A 21396-nucleotide genomic window follows, 5' to 3' on the forward strand; every position below is an offset into this window, starting at 1 on the left:
CAGTTGTGAGAGTGGTAATGGTGTGTCATGATGAGGTAGTTTGAAAAGCAGTGAGCTCCGAAGGAGGTTGGCTGTGTTTAGCTTGGGACGCTCTTTGGCTTTGACCAGTGTAAGGCAGTGATCTTCTTGATGTGGAGAGATGGCTTTGAAGTGGCATATTTTGTTAAAGTTGGTTTGTAATGTTGTGAATTTTTATTCGAGGCTGAGTCAAATAGTGGTAAGTCAGATTCCAGTTGAGCAAATTAAGACACTTTGAATGCTCAAGTTGGAGATGAGAAAAACTATGAAAGTTTTTGGGCTCAAAAAAGAAGACTGTCTTTTGTTTAGAGAAGATTGATTTTTTTTTTGTTTTGATTTTCTCAGTGCACATATGAAAGTTAAGGGCTTGATCTAGCCCACATCCCAAGATATCTAAAGGAAATGGTGGTTTCTGTGGTGTGGTTTTTATCTCTGATCTGGAGACTGTTGAGGCATTTTGATAGTGTTTTGATGGGTCAAAAGATCATGGTTTTCATTTTTTAGGACTGAGTTCGCATTTTTTTTTCAGTAAACATCTTTATTGAATTATCATGTATGACACAGGCAGTCTTACATTTGTATAAATGAAATGTAGACATTGACACCACTTTAGTTGCAAACATTATACATCACAGACACCATTAAAACAATTGTAGCTGAAAATATTATACATCACTTATAATCTATCCAATCATTGTCAATTAAGCATTATACGGCCCATTCAAATCCTGAATCTTAAACCTTGTCCTTTTCTGCTTATATTGTTCCCATAATTCCCATTTTTTTCCATGTAGTTTGCTCTGTCCCATTTCTAAAGATCCCATTTCCAATTGTTTTATCTCTGTTACTATATTCACTACTTCTAGTAAAATTGGTCTAGACTTTGATTTCCATTTTGTAGCAATTGCTTTTTGGCAGCCACCATAATTAGACCCAGCAAGGCTTTACTCTGTCTAGGCAGTTCTGATTCTGTATTATAGCTCAAAAAAAAAAAACATCTCCCCAGTCAATCTGATCCACTCACCCAGCATCTCCGACAGAGCAATTCGCAGGGAATCCTTAAAGTCTGCCAGCTCATTATACTCACAAAAAATGTTCCCAGCTACCTATTTCTTGCCCATAACACCTCCAATATTTGCTGTCTACCTGAGGAAGAATTCTTTGGAGTCTACGTGGAGTATAAAAATATCTATGTAAACATAACCAGACAAAGATCCTAAATCTTATAGACTTTGTTGCATATTTGGAAGATATACATGTATCTCCCCATTGTCTGTTTTTGAATTGCTTATCCAGTCTCTCTTCCCAATCCTTTCTAAGCTCCTCTGATTGATTGTTATAATTCTCATGCAATATTTTATATGCTGTACTAATTATTCCTTTTTTAATGACAGCTTCTGTTCTACATTCTATTAAAATTCTACTAGTGCTGGTCTTTCATTTAGGAACCCCCTATTTCTTTCCCTTTGCTATAGTCTGATAGCAATCCTTGAAAGGGAATGCAGTCTCTAACCTGCAGTCCAAATAAATTATTGTCTTCTTCCCATTCTGTTACCTTTCCCTTTCTAGTTATATGCTCCCAATACCTTGGTTCCTTTGCCAGTTTTCTCCAATAAATTTCAGCCCCTTCTTGCCTATTTACCTGCATTCCAAACCACAGTCATCCCTATCGGCAGAATCTCTTTTCTCCATTCTCATGCCGGTTTAGTTCTTAGAATACTCCCGGCTATTTTATGAATATAATACTCTGCATGATTTTTGTTGTTCGCCTTAAGAGTCTGCATCCAAAATCCCAATCTCTCCTTATTTCTTTAGCTTCCCCCTGTATCATCATTCCTTTCCACTTTGAGTTATAGTTTTCTGCTTGTGCTATGTATAAGATCATTAACTGTGTTGCTCTAAAATACGCTGTTAAATTGGGTAATCCTTGTCTGCCTTGTTCTGTTGGAAGAATCTGCTTATCCCACTTGACCCTTGCTTTCTTCCCTTGCCAGATAAAATCCTTCAACTTTTTTTTTAATTGCTATCCACAGCTTCTCCTCTGGTTGGTAAAAGCATGCCTGACCTGTGTATAAGACTCAAGGGACTAAAAACATTTTAATTGCTTGTATCTTGGTATTCATGTCCATAAAACAAACCTTCTAGTTTCTCAATTTTTCTCTTATCTTCTGTTTAGTACCTTCCCTCATATCCTTAGTTGCCACAACAGAGTCATTTCTAATCCATGCTCTTAAACATTTCATTTTATCATGTCCCTATAAATATGATTATTGTTGGACCAATTTCTGTGTGGGCTCATAGTTTACTGCTATTTCCTTTGTTCTTAGTTTGAAACTGTCTTAAAATGTTCCACAACACTGTAATGTCCCTTTCTGGTTTTGTCATGTATAAAATATCATCATCTGCAAATAGAGCCAGCTTTTCCTGACTACCATACCAATTATATTCTTGAATTTCTGAGTCCCTTATTTTCTTTGCCAGTGGTTCTAAATATACTGCAAACAAAAAAGGAGAAAGCGGACAACCCTGCCTGATTCCTCTACTCAAGCAGAAGTTATCAAAGAGGACTCCATCCACTTTCATTTTTGCCTCCGATCCCTCATATATACACCTAATCAGCCTTATAATTGTATTAAGGAAAGCAAATGCTTCCATTGCCCTGCTCATGAAGTCCCAGTCTACTCTTTCAAATGCTTTCTCTGCAGCTAGACCCACTAATAACAGTGGTGTTTTCTTCCATTCTGTTTCCCCCCTGGATCATCAGTGCTCTGTTAATATTGTTAAATGTTTGTCTCCCCTCCCCAAAACCACACTGATCCATATCTATCAATTTTAGTATCACTTTTGCCATTCTTCTAGCCATTATAGCCATAGACACTTTATAATTGTGGTTAAGTATTGAAGTGGGCCTTTATGAAGCTGGATCCAATGGATCTTTACCCTCTTTAGGTATTAACGTTACCACCACCTTCTTCCAGGATGCTGGTACTTCTCTTCCTTTTAAAATACTGTTAAACAAAACCTTCCAGATCTTTATCAGTTTTTCCTTCCTAGCTTCCAAACTTCCACAGGAATACCATCTATTCCTGGGGGACTTGCAGATTGGTTATACATCTCTTCCTATCTTGTTAGTAATTGAGCCTCACCTACCTCTAACCTTGACATATTTAATTCTTCCATAAACATTTCAATTTGTACCTTTTCTTGATTTCTGTATTTCTCTGCTTTATACAAACTTAATACTTCTACAGGATCTCTTATTATAGGCTCCCTAAGCTTGGTGACAGCCCCTTCCACTTACTGTTGCCTGAGTCGTCATGCTAGCAGTTTTTGTGCTCTAGAGTTATCAAAAAAACAGTTGCTTAACAGCAATCTTTCTAAACTTGTACATATTGTCAAGGTAGTCCCTTATTTTCTGTTTAGCATTCTGCAATTGCTTCTTTTCTTGCTCTAAGAGATTCTCCCTATTTTGCAATACTTAACATTTGTCAGCCCCTCTAAATAATTCTTGTTACTTCTTAGCCATACCTCCCTTTCCTTTATTTCCACCCTGGTTTTGAACTCCACTTTAATTTTATCCCACTCCCTAGCTATATTTTCAAAATACATTTCTATCTTCTCTAGTAGTGCCTGAATTAATTCCAAAACCCATTCCTTAAATTCCTCTCTTTTCAGACAATAGGTGGGAAAGCGCCAGTATCTCATTTTTATTTCATTACCTTGCATTTTTATTTTAGTAATTATTGGCACATGATCTGAAATAGTTATTGGGAGATGTAAATTCTACCTAGCATAGCCCAGTTGTTGTATCTTGCAGAATAATATGTAAATTCACTCCGAACTCCTAGTATTGAATTCACATCTTCCATGCCAAACATTTTCACAAGATTCTTGAAAAGTCTACCCTCCTTTGTTATATTTTCCCATCTAGGCCCCCAAGACACATCTTCACTGTTGCAAACCAAATTCCAGTCTCCACCTATAAGTAATAATCCTTACTAGAAGCTGATTATTTCTCCCAGAATTTTCTTTAGCTCCGTTATAGTAGTTTTAGGTGGAATGTAAATGCTTGCCAGTGTAATCCTCCTCCCTTGCCAATAGCCCCTTAGTAGTATATATCTTTCATAATTATCTTTTTTTTCCTCTTCTATCACTATTGGAGCTCAGTACTCATGGTGGTGCAGCGGTTAGCGTTTTCGCCTCACAGCAAGAGGTTCTCCCGTTCGATTCTCGGCTGGAGCGCCTTCGGTGTAGAGTCTGCATGTCCTCCCCACGGTCAAGTGACATTTAAAGACATGCAGGTAGGTGCCTGCATGAATGGGTGTGTCTTCTTTGAAGGTTGGGCGTCGGGCTGGCAACTCGGCACCGTACAAATCCACTGCCAATCATTAGCGGAATGGAGATCCATTGTGGCAACCCCTAACCGGGAAAAGCCAAAATACATTAGTTTTATCACTACTGGCACTATTGGAGCTCCTCTTGCAATTAATAGATGTACTCCTGCTCTCCTTTGTCCTAGATTTTCTGCTGAATAACCATCCTGAAAACCTTTCTTTATCAAATTCACATGTTCAGTTCTTTCTAGGTGTGTCTCCTATAGCATAGCTATTTGCACTCTACATTTTTTTTTTAATATAGTTCACTACTCTTTTTATATTTATCTGTAAAGCCATTCAGATTGAAAAACATTACAGAAAGCATAATTTTCTTGTATAGTTATTATTACCACCTTTTATGTATGTGTTTTTGTTAAATGTCTACTTCCAACTTTTATGTTACATGAATATACTGTTCGGCAGGTTGGTCTTTTATACATTTGTTTCTTGTCATAGCCATTTGAGCCTATGCCACATCTTACATAACTTTTTTTTTTTTTGAAAGCCCTCAAACAGAACAAACAACCCCCCAAAACCTATTGACCTTAAGAATAACACACAAAACGATGTGCATCTTCAAATATTGAAGTTTTTGCTTCCTAATAACAACAAAAGTTCTAAGTTGATAGCCACATAGACAAGCTAGAGTTAACCAAAAAGAAAAGTTAGTCATGCTAAGATGCATGGTGTACAGCCTGTGCTATTAGTAAGCTCTATTTGATTTTGTCTGTCTTTTATAGCTGCTGCAGCTAAGAAAACACTTGAATGCTTTCAGTAAACACTTTCCACAAGCCATTTCTCATTATCATATTGTCTTCTAGCGACATGCAAACTAGAGATTAAACCTTGTTTACCAGAAAAAAGCCTTATAATATTCAATATTTTTCATTTACATGCTTTGTAATAAACTTGTTACTGGATAATGCCTAGGGTCTTAACCCAGTCATTTCCTTATGCAAGCATGGGAGAAAGCACACTCATTTTTGTCATACTCTCTTAACTAGACCTTTCTTCTCTCCTCCTTTTTTTACATCGCAGTGCCTACATTTCCTTAAACTGAAGAAAGAGGAAGGGAGAGAAATAAAAACAAAAGCAGTTGTTTGTATTAGTATCCCCACTGCATTTCAAAAAAAAAAAACTGAGAAAACTTTACTTTGTCTAATTGGTTTTGTCATATCCTTAAAGCCCTTCCACCTGGATAAACCCCCGATTGCTTTCAGAGAATGTTTTATGTCCTAGACGATTTCTCTCTTATTTATTTTTTCTTTTCTGTCAGCTAATCCCCTTCCACCAGACTGTCTGTAGTTTCTCTTTATCAGACTGTCTCCATGGAGACATGAGAAGCAGACAGCCAGTTTTTCATTATCAGATTGTTTCCATGGAAACATGAAGACCAGCTGCAGAATTGCTACTAAGTGTACATGCATTTGCTAGAAAAAAAAACTCATGTTGTTGTGTCTTTCGGCTTTTCCCAGTTAGGGTTTGCCACAGCGGAACTCCGGTCCACTAATGATTGGCAGTGGATTTTTACATGCCGAGTTGCCAGCCCTGATGCACAACCTTCAACGAAGGTACGCCCATTCACACACGTCTCCTCACAGAAGACGTTCTAGCTGAGAATCGAACAGGACAACTTCTTGCTGTGAGGTGACAACGCTACTGCAGCACCACCACCGCAGTTTGTTCAATATTCTTTTTCATTTACTTTCTCTCTCTTAAAACTAATCAGTCTAAGGTCCTTCGTACAGCATTTCCCCAAGCAAAGAATGAAAAAGCACATTAATTTTAACTTGTCATACCTTTTTAACCAGGCTTTTTTTTACATTGCATTGCCTATATTTCTCAAAACTATACAAGAAGAGATAAAGAGGGAGAAAGAAAAACAGCAGCACCTTTTTACAATCCCCATTACACTTAAAAATAGCATGTGAAGAAAACCATACACCACAAATGCAGTACCAGTAAGAATAGAAAATGTTTTCTTTACTTACAGTTATCCTTGCCCCCTCTCTTCCCTTCTCCAAAGCATTTTTCCAAACATTAATGACATGAAGTAGGGCATATACTTTAAAAGTCCCCACAAATCCAAGAAATTTTGAAGTCCAATAATTCCAGATTTTCTTGTTCTGTTGGATCTCACAAGTATAATTATTGGATTGTAATCCCACATTGAGTTACTAGTTTTATTACTGTTCTCCATCACACGTTTCCAATGTACTCTCGATTTTTCTGGGCAGCTTTTATGCTCCCTTAATTCTCCAACATTTTCCATTGAAATACTCAAAAAGGTTTCACAGGTACAGTCTCTCTTTGGTCTTTCTAACCAGACGAACAAGAAACAAAATCTCCTCCTGTTTATTAGCTCACTTTTTGTTGGACAAACTTTTGTATTTCCTCCTTAGCATGCTCTTCATTACAAAATTATTGTTTTTCCTCCAGTGAAGAATACTTTAAAGACAGCTGGATACAGCAGTTTGAATCTCACACCTGCATCTCGACATTCCCTGAGTAATGGAAATAATTCACTCCTGTTCTGCCTTGTGTACAGTGAGTAATCATTCTCCACAAACACTCTGCTGTCTCCCACTTTTAGTATTTTGTCCTTCTGCCACAGTTTTTCAGGTGCTGGTAGGATTGTATCTTTACTATTAAAGGTCTAGTTTGCTTTCTTATAGCTGGGTTTGGAGCATACACTCAGTGTGTTTTTCATCTAACAATTCCTGCTGTGGTATACCAGTCCAGTTACTTATTTGTGCCTTCAGAAAATTAATGCAGTCTGTTCCTTCCACCTTCTCTGGTATAGCTGAAAATCTCAAGTTTTCACTACGTGCTCTGTTCTCTAATTCTGTTATTTTTTGAAACATTTCTTCCTGAGCAGTCTCATACTTGGCCATCTTTACTTCATTTCATCCTCTGATTTTTGTAGCTTTATCATCTCATCTGAATATCTGTTTAAAGCTTCTTCCATTTTTTCCAGCCTTTTGTTGTTTGTGTTGATATGCTCCATCAGTGTTTTGTTTAGTTTAACCAGGTATGTATGCAGTTGTCTTATGTCTTCTTGTAGGTTATTGGAAGTCATGTCTGAAGGTTGCATTGCTTTTTGCTGAACAGCTGCAGAGCTTTCCCGAGTCAGTGTTTCTTCCTCACTTTTTGTTGCTGATTTTTTTTCCAGGTCTTCTGTATTCCTTTATTCCTGGCATCCGGGCAGTGCACCACTTACTAGCCAGTTACTTTACCCATACTGGCCTTCTCTGCTGATTTTCTGCTTTCACACTGGGAGAGCTAGAAACAAGCTGTTACTCAGTGTGCAGCCATCTTGGACGTCCAAGTTCGTGTTTTTTTTTTGGGGGGAGGATAAACTGCAGGTCTAGGATGTCCGTTTGAAGTTGTGTTTGTATTTCCTTGTGTTTAAGGCTAAATGTGTATAGGATCATTTTGTCAACATAAAGTGGAAGTTATAGGTTGAGGAGGTCAAATGGTAATTTATTTGCAAAGATTGAGAAAAGAACAGGAGCAAGTATTGATCTTTGTTATACTCCTGATTATAGTCTACCTTCAGATAAGGTGAGTTGATTTTTTTTTTTTACTTTGAAGGACCTGTTTTTGAGAAAGTCTCAAAACCATGCAGCAGCCTGAGGGCTAATGCCAATATTAAGCTTGTGGGATTGTAGGGATGGTGTGATGCACTGTATCCAAGGCACTGCTTTGGTCAATGAAGAGGACACCTGCTAGGTTGCCTCTATCCATTTTGGTCAAGATGTCATCTATTAGTGTCCAGAATGCAGTTACTGTACTTCTCCCTGACCAGAAACCATCATGTTTATGGAAGATTCGGTGGTATTTCCATAGGTGGTGCAGTGATTAAATATGTGTTTTTCAAGAATAGGAATAGTGCTGATTATATCCAGAGGTTAAGCAGTCCACTTCTTGTCTCCACCCAGACTGCAGTCTCTTCCCTGCCAGACACCCTACCCTATCAAAGAGATGTTGTCAGGCAGTAGGCATTAAGCCTCTTGACAAAAAGAGACATCTAAGAGTTCTCAAAAGATCAGCTAGAGCTAGACTTCTGCCCTAGTTTTTTTTAATATGTAAGAAGACAGAGGACCTCAGACCCATACTAAATTTGAGTGACCCTAAACCAGTACATCACAGTACATCCCAGAAGAGTATGAGGTTGATATACTGGTTAAGGTGTTTCCCTTACAAACACAAGATGCAGGGTTTGATTTTCACATGGTGTAATTGACTAACCTTAAAGTGGTCACAAGGGCAATTAGCCTAGCACTAACCTATGAACAGTGCAATCCACCTTTCCATGTTTACTAGGAGGGTTCTGGTTGTGCTGTTTGGACCTCCAAGATGCTTATCTGCATGTAAAAATTCTAAAAGAATCCGAAAAGTGTCTGCGTTTTCATGTAAGAGCCAGTAATTACCAGTTTTAGACTTTTCCATTTTGTGTCATATCAACAGTGGGTGTTCACAAAACACAGTTGTGGCATTGTGTCTAAGACTACAAGAAGCTAGGATTTGTTTCTTCTGGTGGCTCCCACTCTGGCCAGTCTCATCTACAGGGACTCCCTTCTGTCTCTATTCTAGTTTTTGGGAATAATGAACACCACAATGTCCCATCCCACACAGTCCATCACATTCAGTGGATACATGATTGACATTCTGGCTTGCAAAGCCTTTTTTACCTTTTAGACAGAATCCCTTCTCTTCAGTGGATTGTTTCCTCAGTTTTTCCTAAGCCATACTGCTGGCATCTTTCTGTCTGAGAAATCTAGGCTTAATGACACCATTGATGTGTATGGTTCCCAATGTCCATTATCACATGAGGATATTACAGTGGACACTGTGAGTTCGGTGGCATTAGTTTTCACCATCTGTTGAATGCTCTGGTAAGATTATCCATCATATACAGAGATCGTATTAGATGGTCGAGTCACAAGTTTAGCTTGTCTCTGGGCAAAGCTTTTCTAGTCCCCACCCAGCTTGTGACTGTTACGCAAGTGATTCGCTTTAGTGTGGGAGCGTGTTGTCAAGAGCAGATGATCTAAGGGAGATGGTTACAGATGAACGCCTTACCTCACTGTTAGTGTCCAAAAATGAGAGCAGTCCTTCCCACCTCACACAAGTTTCAAGACTCACCTCCCCCTCCCAGTTGCAGTTGCCATCCACAGCGACATCATGGTAGTAGTAGTTCTTTGTCAGGAAGCCATAGCAGTTTGAGAATGGGCATTTTCAACCAATTGCTTTCTCATTGCCAGAATTATTCTGGGACAAGCTAGTTCTGTAGTTGACAGGCTCAGATTTTGAGTGGATGCCTCATGAGTGGTCTGTCAACCTAACGGTGGCCAAAATCTTGTTCTGGGATTGGGGAGAAACCTTGCTGTAGCATGTTTGCATTCCTGATCATCATCAAGTTCAGCAACTTCATTTCTTTTATTCCTCTTTGGAAGACTACCCTAGATGCGCAATCATCTGTAAGCATCCTCAAATCTTATTTATGCTTTTCTGTCATTTCCTAGTATTCCCAGGTTCCTGGAGAAAGTGTAAATGTTCAAAACTAAAGATGTCCTATTCACATGTTGCAGTGTTCTCAATTGGGGGATCCTCCACCTCAGGCGACCCAAAAGTCTGGCTCCTGTCCAAAAGCTTAAGCTTGGTTGCTGTCACTTGCATGAGATGTCATATGCAGGGCCATAAACCGTGGTCCGCAAATGTGATATCCGCACGCACAGACCTCAGAACTCTGCCGCAGTTGAACGTCAGCTTGCTCGTTCTGCTCCGTGCTTCAGAAGACAATACAGATAAATACCCTGATGGGGAATCATCTTATATTTTTTCACTTAGGCTTAGGTTGATGTTGCTCTTTTACAGCCCATGTCATCTAGGAAGGGGAAATGTAAGTGCGGTTGGCAAATTCCACACAAGGATTCTCAAAGAAACAGATTTGAGTGCTAAAACTAAAAAAAACTGGCTGGTTCTAAGTGAAAATTTAAAGAGCAGACTTTATAGTGCCGGGAATAGATTAACCATAGTTAAGCGGCGATGCATAAAGTGTATATATATATATATATATATATATATATATATATATATGTATATATGTATATGTATACATTTTTTTATATAACAGTAGCAAATGAGCAAGCTGATTTAAACAAATTAACCAATTAAAAGCTAAAAACTGAGCCCCGTTCCAGCAGTCTTCAATCAGACAAGTTCTAACTGCACACTCCTGCCACTAGGGTGCAGGGGAACCTTCTCCAAAAAAAAGATGGTGTGGATTAGTGCTCAAGTTATACAACCAAAGCTAGATTCAGCAGGTCTGAATTTAGTCTACGCTACAGCAAACAAGGCATACCAATTTCAGAAGGAAGCAGTTCAGATAAGCAGGAACAGTAAGCCTTTAACCAGAAATTCCCAGCTCAGAAGGGCAGAATCTACCCTCTCCTCCCACAAGAATGCAGACCACACCTTCTTAATGTAAAATAACTGGCCCGACGCCAAAGTGCTTAAACCAGAACTAATGCACTTTTAGAATAATAGACACTAAGCCGTCAAGCAGCAACTCCCAACTTAGAAGGATGTAAGCTACCTGTCCTGCCACAACAGTGCAGACCACAAACCTTAATGTAAAACAACTGGTCGGAAGCCCAGGTGCTTCAACCAAAGGCTTAGAATAACAGTTGCAATTTAATCAGGCTACAGTGGCTAAGGCTCTTGCCACCCCTATAGTGCCTTTTTTAGGCAAGGTTCAAATGATAAATTCACCACCGTAACCGGTACAAACAAGCAAAATCTGAGGGTAATGCTATTTAATGCTAGAAGTCTGAACCTCAAAATGCATTCACTCGAGGCACTCCTTAAAATGGAGAACATAATCTGTGCAGTGACAGAGACCTGGTTCAAGGCTCCAGAGAGCACCCTTGCATTATCAGGCTATAATTCATACCACACCTTTTGGCCACCTAACCTGGACCAAACCACTAAAGGCGGAGGCGTGTCCATATTCATTAAGGATATCCGTACGTCCAGGCTACTTGCTCAGCATAATGCATCCTAGATTATCCAAGTGCAACTAAGTCTGGGCAAGACCGCAATCCAAATTGTAACTTGTTACAGATCCCCCACCATGCCCCAGGATTCCCACTCCTCATTTCTTGATGCGCTGTAAAATATTAGGGTACAACCCAACACCCTCATAATGGACGATTTCAACTACCCCACCAGTAACTGGGAAAACTACTCATGTACCAACTCTCTTGCTCAACATTTTCTGGAATTCATAAATTCAAATGCCTTGGATCAACTTATCCACACCCCCACCAGGGACAGCAATATCCTGGACCCTGGTCATTACCAACATGGGAGACCAGTGTTCCACACCAGAGGTAATTTCCTTGTTGGTCAGATCCAACCACAAGCTAATCACCCTGGATATCCACATCCCGCCCCCACTCCCCATTAGGGAAACCACTGTAAACAATTTCTCCAAAGCCAACTTCATGCTTCTTAAGACAGAAGTGGCAAACTTCACGACACCCATGCAGATGGACAATAGAGGTACGACTGCTGAAGCTTACACAAATGCACTTTATAAGCACTTACATGAGTGCATGGATCATGCTATACCTAACAGAACCAATATGCTATCCCCCCAAAAAAGGAAGCCAATCTGGTGGTCCCCTGCCATAAACAAACTCTACAACAGAAGAAAGGAATTGTTGCAAAAAAAGAGTAAAATCCCATGATTGGAGGAACTTCCCTGGTCAGCCTCAATAAGAAGCTGAGATCCCTCATAAAATCCTCCAAAGCTAGTTTTGAAAACAAAATCACCACTGATTCTAAAGACAACCACAAAGCATTCTATAGCTATGTCAAGAATCTCAATGGCAACACCCAGATCCGCTCTGAGTTACAGCACAATGGCACTAAATATACAGAACCAACTGATATTGCCAATATCCTGGCAGATAGGTTCAGTGCTAACTTTACTCCTCTCTCACCTCCTAAAGGGCCCATCTCTGTACCAGAAGAATGCAGCGTTGTTGTAATCACGGCTGCACAGATAAAAACCACACTCTCCAAAGCCAAGAACACAGCATCCATGGGATCTGATAACATCCTAGGCTGCTTTCTACATGAACTGCAGAATGAACTGACACCCCACCTAAGCATCATGTTCAATCATAGCCTCACCTCAGGCTTTGTGCCCACTGAATGCCGCACAGCGACGGTTATCCCACTCTACAAAGGGGAAGCCACCACGGACCCCGGGAACTACCGCCCCATTAGCCTAACAAGCCTGGTCTGCAAGGCCATGAAACATATTGTCATGGAACTTATAAACAAAGACATTGGTAATCTCCAGACTCTGGACCCCACCCAGTTCGGGTTTGTAAAAGGCAGATCGTGTCTCCTAAACCTGATGGACTTCTTTGAAGAAATCACCAAAGACGTAGACGAGGGTAAGATGGTTCACACAGCCTATCTAGATCTTGTCAAGGCTTTTTGACACCATCCCCCACCCTGGAATTATAGATAAACTCACTAAGCTAGGTATAAATCCCTATGTCACAAGATGGGTTGCCAACTGGCTCACTGACGGAACCCACACTGTGAAAGTAGCAGGCTCCAAATCCGACTTCAAACCAATGACAAGTGGAGTACCACAGGGTTCAGTCCTGGGTCCTCTCCTGTTTGGTATCTACTTTTCTGAAGTACAGGCTAACACAGAAGGTCTTTGGCTAATGAAGTTCGCAGATGAATGCAAACTAGGAGCCATGTGGACATCCTACAAAAGGGCCTCACTGAGACAGATGCCTGTTCTTAAATCCATGGCCTCAAGCTCAATGCCAAAAAGTGCATTGTCATCTCCTTTGGTAAAAACTCTACCCATGAGCTACCACATAGGTGGTAGTCTACTTAACACCGAAAGTGTGATAAGAGACTTTGGGACACAGGTGGACAGTAGTCTCTCCTTTGATAATCACATCGCCACAGTCAGGAAATCCTTCTACGTGGCACACCTCATCACAAAAGGTTTCTCATCCAGGAAAAAGGTCATTGTTCCCCTCTACTCATCACCCATTAGACCCATTATAGAGTACAATGCCCGTTTTGGTATGTACCTCACATGACATCTACAGCAACTGGAAAGGCCACAGAAATACCTCACAAAGAGGATTACTGGCCTCAAACAGATGCCCTATGCCGACTGTCTCAAAAAAACTCCAGCTTTATTCCATCGCATATCACCTACTCAGAGGCGATCTCTGCCTAACATACAAAGCGGTGTCAGACCCAGAGCTGTTGGACATGCTCCACTTAAAGAAATCCCAATCCCTCCGAGTTACACGCTCTAGGGACCTAAACCTTATCACCACAATAAACAGAATATGCTGGAGGGATAGATTCCTGTCCCAGAGACTTCACATAATCTGGAACAAACTACCTATCTATATCAAACAAAGCTCCTCATTAGCATGCTTCAAGAGAAATCTTGATGATTGGGTAGGAAATGGGAAATTCACCCCGGGGATCACCTCTGTGGCTCTGCTCAACAGGGGCACAAGAAAATAATTTTCTTGGGTGGCGAAAGCCAGGATACCGTTTTGGCTAGGCTTATATAGGCCTTAGGGCCAGTAGCCTAGAACCAACCTGTGAGCTTTGTCTTTCTGCTTAGGCCAGTCCCACAACCATACGTCGTTTATCTCTTAAACCCTACGTAGTTGTCTAGCAGGCCTTAAATTGTTTGTGGAAAACAAATGACTAAAGCATTTGGCCCTAGGTGTGGAGACTGAGCCAGTCTTCGAGATGGAGCCGCCTAAAAAGAAGGCCAAGCTTTCAAGGCCCTTCTATTGCTGGGCCTCCATCAGACGGTCCACCAGCTACCGGTCTAAGGGCTGAGGGACGTTTAGCAGAATTGTCAACTTCAGCAGATACCTTGTTGGAAGCAACCCTACAATCTTCAGTCGGCACGTTCGCAGAGGTTACTGTGACGTAGGCCTCCACCAGTGATGAAGGGGAACTAGGCTTGACTGAATGGCCGCCTAAGGTTTCAGACCAGGCCTCCTCAGCCACAGGCCTGATGCCAGAATCTAGGCCTTCTGCTTCACACACAACTTTTAAGGCAAACATTCTTAAGAGAAACCAGAAAACTAAACATCTGTCTACCACAACAGAAGACCAGCCAGACTGGTAAACCTTTTCCCCATCCTTCATGACCCTAAGGCCCACTGCTTCTCATACTCCTACCTTGCCTGCCCTTAGCCCTAAGCCAGCCTCAGCTGCTTCCATCCCCCTAACTCATACTCAGGAAGAAGATTCTTCTTCCTCAGATAAATCACTTACATACACCTCTCAGCTGGCATCTCCCCTGGAGTACTGTTCTCTAGACAGACTCCCTGGAAGGAGCCTCCCCACCTGAAGATATTACCTTTGGGGAAACTACCTCCAAAATGAGGGAGTATTTCAAGTGGAATGCCACTCAGATAACTGAGGTGCAAAATAGATATTTTGAACTCCTATAGATGGAATCTCCCTGTCCCTCTGGTCTTCCCTCTGTGATTCCAGCTTACCTAGAGGCTTTTGCTTCAGACTCTAAGATCCGATAATTCCAGCCTCCAGCCCCTGAAAAGTCAGATAGGGTCTATAAAGTTCCTTATGACCACAAGTACCTCGTTAGGCCACCTACGGCAGACCCAGCTGTCATTGCAGTGGCTCCAGATAGGCAATCCAGGCAGATTCCCTCTTCCTTCTTTCTGCCATCTGACAAAGATAGCAAAATGATGGACAGACTGGTGAAAAAGATTTATAGTTCATCCCCCTGGCCTTCAGGGCCATTAATTACTTCATTACTCCCTTCCTTACCTGATCCCCCTACCAAATCCCAGGTTACCTCTAAACTCTCCTTAGCAGCACAAGTTGCCAGACATTCTATAAAATGCAGTTATGATGCTGCTGAGGCTTCAGCCAGATCAGCTGCCTCAACTTTTGTACTGCGCAAGTACTCCTGGCTCAGACTACAACCCCTCCCTCATGATTTCAAAAACAAGATCTTAGATACTCCCCTGGACAATAAATTATTTTTTTGTCATGCAGTCTGCAGAACTATTCAAAGGCTTGCAGGAAAAAAGCAAGGAACTTCAGGACCTCAAACATTTATTGGTCTCTCCATTCCTAAATTCTGTAGAAACTACCCAGCTAAACCCACCTTTGTTAGGAGTGCACCTGCCCCTACATCCTCCTCCTCTAAACACAGGAAAGGGTCTAGAAAAGTTTCTTCTCTGAGAACTGCCTCTTCCCAATCCAGCCCCCAGGCAGCCCTTTCCAGACAGACCTGGACTGCCTAAACCACCTCCCCTCTCTGACAGCCTCTCTCACTGTCTTCCTCTTTGGCAACATATCTGTTCAGACAGTTTGGTATTATAAGTAGTGGAAAATGGGTACTTTATGACCTGGCAAGAAAAACCCATTCCAAAAGGCATACCCCTCCCTCCAGAAAAACAACCTCGCCTTATACCTCAGATCATCCAAGATTTACCATCACAAGGGACCATAGAAAAGGTTCCCACAAGCCAAGAGGGTCAAGGGTTTTACTCCAGACTTTTTCTGGTCCCAAAAAAGGAGGGGCCTTGGAGGCCTATTCTGGTCCTGTCTTTATTAAACTCCTTCCTGCAGGTTCCTTCCTTCCACATGTTATCCCTTCAAACTCCTTGTACTACTGACACCCAGTGCTTTTATGGCCACTTTGAACCTGAAGGAGGCATACCTGCATATCCCTATTCACTCAGGATACAGGAGGTTTTTACGCTTTGCTGTGCCATCCTTGCACTTTCAATTTACTGCTTTGCCCTTTGGTTTATCTGCAACACCAAGGGTCTTCACAAAGTGTCTTGCCCCAGCCGTAGCCTACTGCAGAACAAAATTTACCCCTATCTGGATGATCTACTCATCCAAACAGAAGAGGCAAGTATTCTCAGGACACACCTGCAATTCACTGTATCCCTCCTTCAGAGTCTGGGATTTACTCTCAATCTAACCAAATCCTCCCTTACTCCATCCCAAGACCAACCTTCTTGGACTGCAGAATAAGGACAGACATGATGAGAGCCTTCCTTCCCCAAGACAAAGTTTCTTCTCTAAACAACTACTTCCAAGAGTTACTTTCAATCAACCACATCTCTGCCAGGCAACTCCTCCATCTTCTAGGCTTCATGACATTTACTCTTCTGATGTTGCCCCTTGCCAGGTTGCACATGAGGAAGTTCCAGTGGTACTTGAAAAAGTCTGGTCCGAACACAATCACCCCCTGGAATTCCAGGTGCCCTCCTTGCCTTGCCTGAAGAAAGAGTTGAGGAGGTGGATCCAACAAATAAGCCAGAACCTAGGCCTTCCTCTGCAACCCATCAAGCCAGTGCAATTCCTGCACACACATGCCTTGGATTTCGGATGGGGGCGCCACTATGAATGGTCTCCAAGGTACAGACTCGATGCGAACCCTCCCTCTGGAGAAAACATATCAACGTGAGGGAGATGAGTGCTCTCTTTCTAGTTCTAAAGACCTTCCTACCTCTAATTCAACCAGGTCCCCTCCAAGTTTTCACAGACAACACCTCTGTGATGTGGTACATCAACAAGCGGGGGGGGGGGGGACCAGATCCTACTTACTCTGCAGGCTAGCAATACAGGCATGGGAAATGGCCATCCAGTACAATATCACACTGCAAGCAGTCTATTCAGGTCTACGATCTCAGGACAATCATCAGGCAGATGCCCTCAGCAGACAATTCTCTCAACATCATGAATGGATGTTACACAGAGATGTTTTCTTAGGCATTGTCCACCGATGGGGCACCCCACAGATAGATCTGTTTTTCTCCCCTCATAACAGACAACTACAGCTATTCTGCTCCAGACTCCCATCTCCACCCACTAACGTGGAAAGTGGATGCCTTTTCAGTTTCTTGGAGGGGGCTGTTCCTTTATGCCATTCCTCCCTTCCCACTCATTCAGAAGGTCCTGCTGAAAATTCAAGAAGACAAACCAAAAATCTTGCTGGTGACCCACTATTGGCCAAGGCAGAATTGGTTCCTCCATCTTCTATCTCTTGCCAAGGGCAATCACCATAAGTTGCCTCATAAGGTGGACCTGCTCACACAACAGGAGGGATCTCTCATTCATCCTCATCTGAAACCTTCAGCCTAATCCTGTGGGTGATAAACTTCTGATCCCTTTCAGATGCCTCTATTCTGAGGACGTGCTCTCTGTCCTGCAGGAGGCCAGGAAACCCACTACCAGGAGATCCTATTTATCAAAATGGAAAAGATTCTCCAGCTGGTGTCTTCAAAGACAACTAGACCCCTAAGCGGATGTTCCTCTAGTCCTAGCCTATAGATGTGAGCGTCTAAAATCAGAACTTTCATACTCCTCAGTGAAAGTCCATTTGTCAGCCATTCAGCCTGCTTACCTATTGATCCACCCCTGTTATCCAGCTTGGAGGTGAAACTTTTCCTTAAGGGGGTTCTCCATATCAGACCACCAAGGAAACCTATCCCTCCTCCATGGGACCTGAACTTCGTACTGGAGAAACTTACCACTGCCCCCTTTGAACCAGCAGCTTCTGCCATCTGTCTTGTTAGTAACCCTTACTTCAGCTAGGAGAGTCTCTGAGCTGCAAGCACTCATGCCCACTCCACCCTACACTATCTTCCACAAAGACTTGGTAACTCTGCGTGTACCAATCCTTCCTTCATGCCCAAAGTGGTCAACGAACTGTCCCTTAACCAATCTATCCATTCACCCACCTTTTTCCCTTTACCACAGAATGACAGTAAGAGACTGGTCCATTCCCTTGATGTTCACAGGCAGATACGGTTTTACCCGGACAAGATCAAAGACATTAGAAAGTCCAATCAGCTCTTTGTATCTTTTCACCCCAGGGCCCTGGGGAAAGCAGTATCCAGACAGATAATATCCTCCTGGATATGCAAAACTAATACCTTCTGTTACTCCTTCCATGGTAAACAGTTGCCCCACTGTGTTAAAGCACACTCTACTAGAGCAGTGGCCTCTTCAGGCCCTTTCTCAAAGGCCTGGACACAACTACTATCTTAGAGACAGCCACATGGTCCTCTGTACATACCTTCACCAAGCATTATAAATTGGAGAGCAGCTCCAGAGCCAGGGCAGGATTTCCTAGCGCCATCCTCCATGGTTTTCTGGAGACTGCTAACTCTTCCTCCACCCTTTGTCCTGCTTGAGCTGTAGTACTCTCCCACAAATGAGAATACTGCAACATGTGAATAGAAGGACATAGATTAGTTGTGTAAAATCTTACCATAACTATAGATGTCCTTCTCTTCCATGTTGCAGTATTCATTCCCTCCCTTCTTCCCCCCTAGAGGACCTTTTCACTTTCTGGATGGCATACTTTCCTTTTCCTTAGACTGTTGTCTAATTGGGCAGTCAGTTCTGAGGTCTGTGTGTGCAGACATCACATTTATGGCCCTGCATGTGACGTCTCGTGCACCTGACAGAAACAGGGCTTAAGCTTTGGTGTAGGAGCCGGATGTTCAGGTTGCCTGAGGCGGAGGATCCCACAATTGAAAATACTGCAACATGGAAGAGAAGGACATCTATGGTTATGGTAAGATTTTGCACAATTAATCTTTATTCTAATAACTCCCTTTCAGCCCTGGTAAGTTTGTTTCTTCTCCTGCTGTAACCTCATATTATGGACAAGCCTGTCTGCCAAATTTTATCCAGACATATGCTGCTTATGACTACCCATGTGGTTTCTCCCCTTTCAATGATGACCAAGAACCCTTCATGCCTGGTAAGAGTAGCCCAGATTCTTGGCAGTGCTAAAAAACCTGATACAAGAAAGAAATCTAAAAGTAAATTGACACATTTCTCCATTTGTATGATGACCTTGGAGTATATATTCTGCTGTGGTATCCACCATTCCTGGAGTACATCATGTTTTTGACTCTGTACTTAGTTGTTCTTTGGTCAAGGTTAGTTTGTCTGTAGTTTCTAACTTCCATTAGTGATCCAGCTCTTCATCATTACCGTCTTTGAGGGGGTTTTAGAGAATGTGTTTAAGCCTTCATCTGAGCCAGCAGCCACAGCAGAGTTGACATTTGTATCTTGGAAAACTCTTATTTCTATAGCAATTACTTCAGCTGAAGAACTTCTCAATTACATTTTTTTTTGTCTTGTTCACCCTCCTTACCTAGTGCTTCACAAAAACCAGTGTGTCCTTGAGACCAAGTCATTCCCTTATAGTAGTAGTGGTAGCAGAAAAAAAATAAAGCAAGACTGTATTCTTCCCAAGCAGTTCTAACAGGGGAGAGTATCTGCTGCATTGCATGGGTGATCATAAGCAACTTTATATTGGCAGAGTAAAAAACAGTTTGAAAATATTCTCATTGTTTATTTCATATTAAAAAATAACTTTGGGTAATAATGTTAAAACTGTCTTCAAGCTGTATAAAGTTTTGCTATGACAAGCACAGCAAATCCTTGTCTGTTATGTCTATGGTCCTCTCCATTACGGCCATGGCCACTCTGCAAGGATCCTTTATTTATTTTGTTTTATTTTACATTTGTTTACCAGGGTGATCCAGTGGGCTGAAAAAGAGTCTCTTTTCAGTGGAGGCCTCGGGAAAAAAAAAGCTCCACATTAACAATAAAAAACAAACAAGCTCCACATTAACAGGAAGAAACAATAAAGTGTCACAATTAAATACAGTATAGGTGCACATGTCGATAAAAAGTCTAGTAACAGTGTCAAGTATATTTACAACTTAAGGAGACATGCTCCACATTCACAAAAGCTTGCAGTCAAAATGTCTCGTGTAGATACAGCATAGGTAGCATGTCAAGTAACAAAAAATTCAATGTACAATATCTGGAAAAGTTTCAACTTAGTAAGCATAATTAGAGTTTTGATGAGTATCTATAAAAGTTCAGCTAGACAGGGAATGAACCATTTTACATCCTTGTGGGTCTAGCACGTAGGTAGCAAGGTATTTGCTAGTAAACAGTAGTAGTACAGAGTAGAGGAGACACGCAATATGAAATGATAGGGGAAGGAAAAAATGACAGTGTGAGTCAAAGTGGATATAATGTGAGCTTTAGAGTAGTACTACAATGGAGTCTAGTAATAGGCTAGAAATAGTACTGTAGAGCAGGCATAGTAAACTGTGGAAGCTTGCCGATATTTGAGAAGGAAAGAGGGGAGGGGGGAGTCTTGGAAGGTACGGTGGATGGGATAGAAAAAAAAGGAGATAGAGGATGAAAAGCTATTGGAAAAATTCATAAGGGCTAATGAGAGAAAAAGAGGGTGAAAATGGAGCTAGGAGAGGAGGGATAGATCATACAGAGTTAGTGCAGGAGCAGAACCATTTGTTGGTGAGGTGTTCTTTCAGTACTGTTTTAAACTTTAAAGTGTTGTTGGTGTTCATAATTGTTTGTAATTAATTTTGAAGGTCATTGGAAAGAAGAATAATTCTGTGTTAAATGTGTATAAGAAACAGCCCAAATGAAAATAATATGTGGACTCTTTTTTTCAGGGAGCATACAGCTCTGGAAGAAGGAGAAATCCCATGGTTGTCGTACCATGATGAGTGCACAAATGATAGTAGTAGTGATGAAGAATCTGATGCAGTTAGTCATTTAGTTCACCCAGCATTTTTCATGTTGGATAACAACAACAATCTTGAAGATGATTCCAGCATAAGTGAAGATTTGGACGGGTATGTTGTGTGTGTAATGTAAAAAAAATGTCAACATGTTGCATTATTTTAAAAATACTGGTTGACATGTCAAAAAAGCATACTTGCTCTGTGACTGAGTTATCCCAGGTAAGATTCAGAATTAACTTGCATGTCTGTAATCTTACTACACCATATATAACTTGTAACTATGTAATGCTTATACACGAGACTTTCAAATGAAGCATGCAGTACCTATCATATGAGTTCTGCTG

At 41.4% G+C, this 21396-nt stretch overlaps 1 protein-coding gene across 3 annotated transcripts in view; it reads left to right on the forward strand.

Annotated features, from left to right (window-relative positions):
- The window catches only part of PJA2 (praja ring finger ubiquitin ligase 2), a 1087778-nt gene that overhangs the window by 614638 nt on the left and 451744 nt on the right, over nt 1-21396 (forward strand). For all 3 annotated transcript variants that reach the window (XM_044064273.1, XM_044064274.1, XM_044064272.1), the window contains one exon: nt 20981-21163. In XM_044064273.1, coding sequence (XP_043920208.1) covers nt 20981-21163 — 183 coding nt within the window. The remainder of the gene's footprint in view (nt 1-20980; nt 21164-21396) is intronic.

The sequence above is a fragment of the Protopterus annectens genome, chromosome 2.part2, assembly GCF_019279795.1.
Source record: "Protopterus annectens isolate FY-2018-M chromosome 2.part2, PAN1.0, whole genome shotgun sequence".
Taxonomy (NCBI): Eukaryota; Metazoa; Chordata; order Ceratodontiformes; family Protopteridae; genus Protopterus; species Protopterus annectens.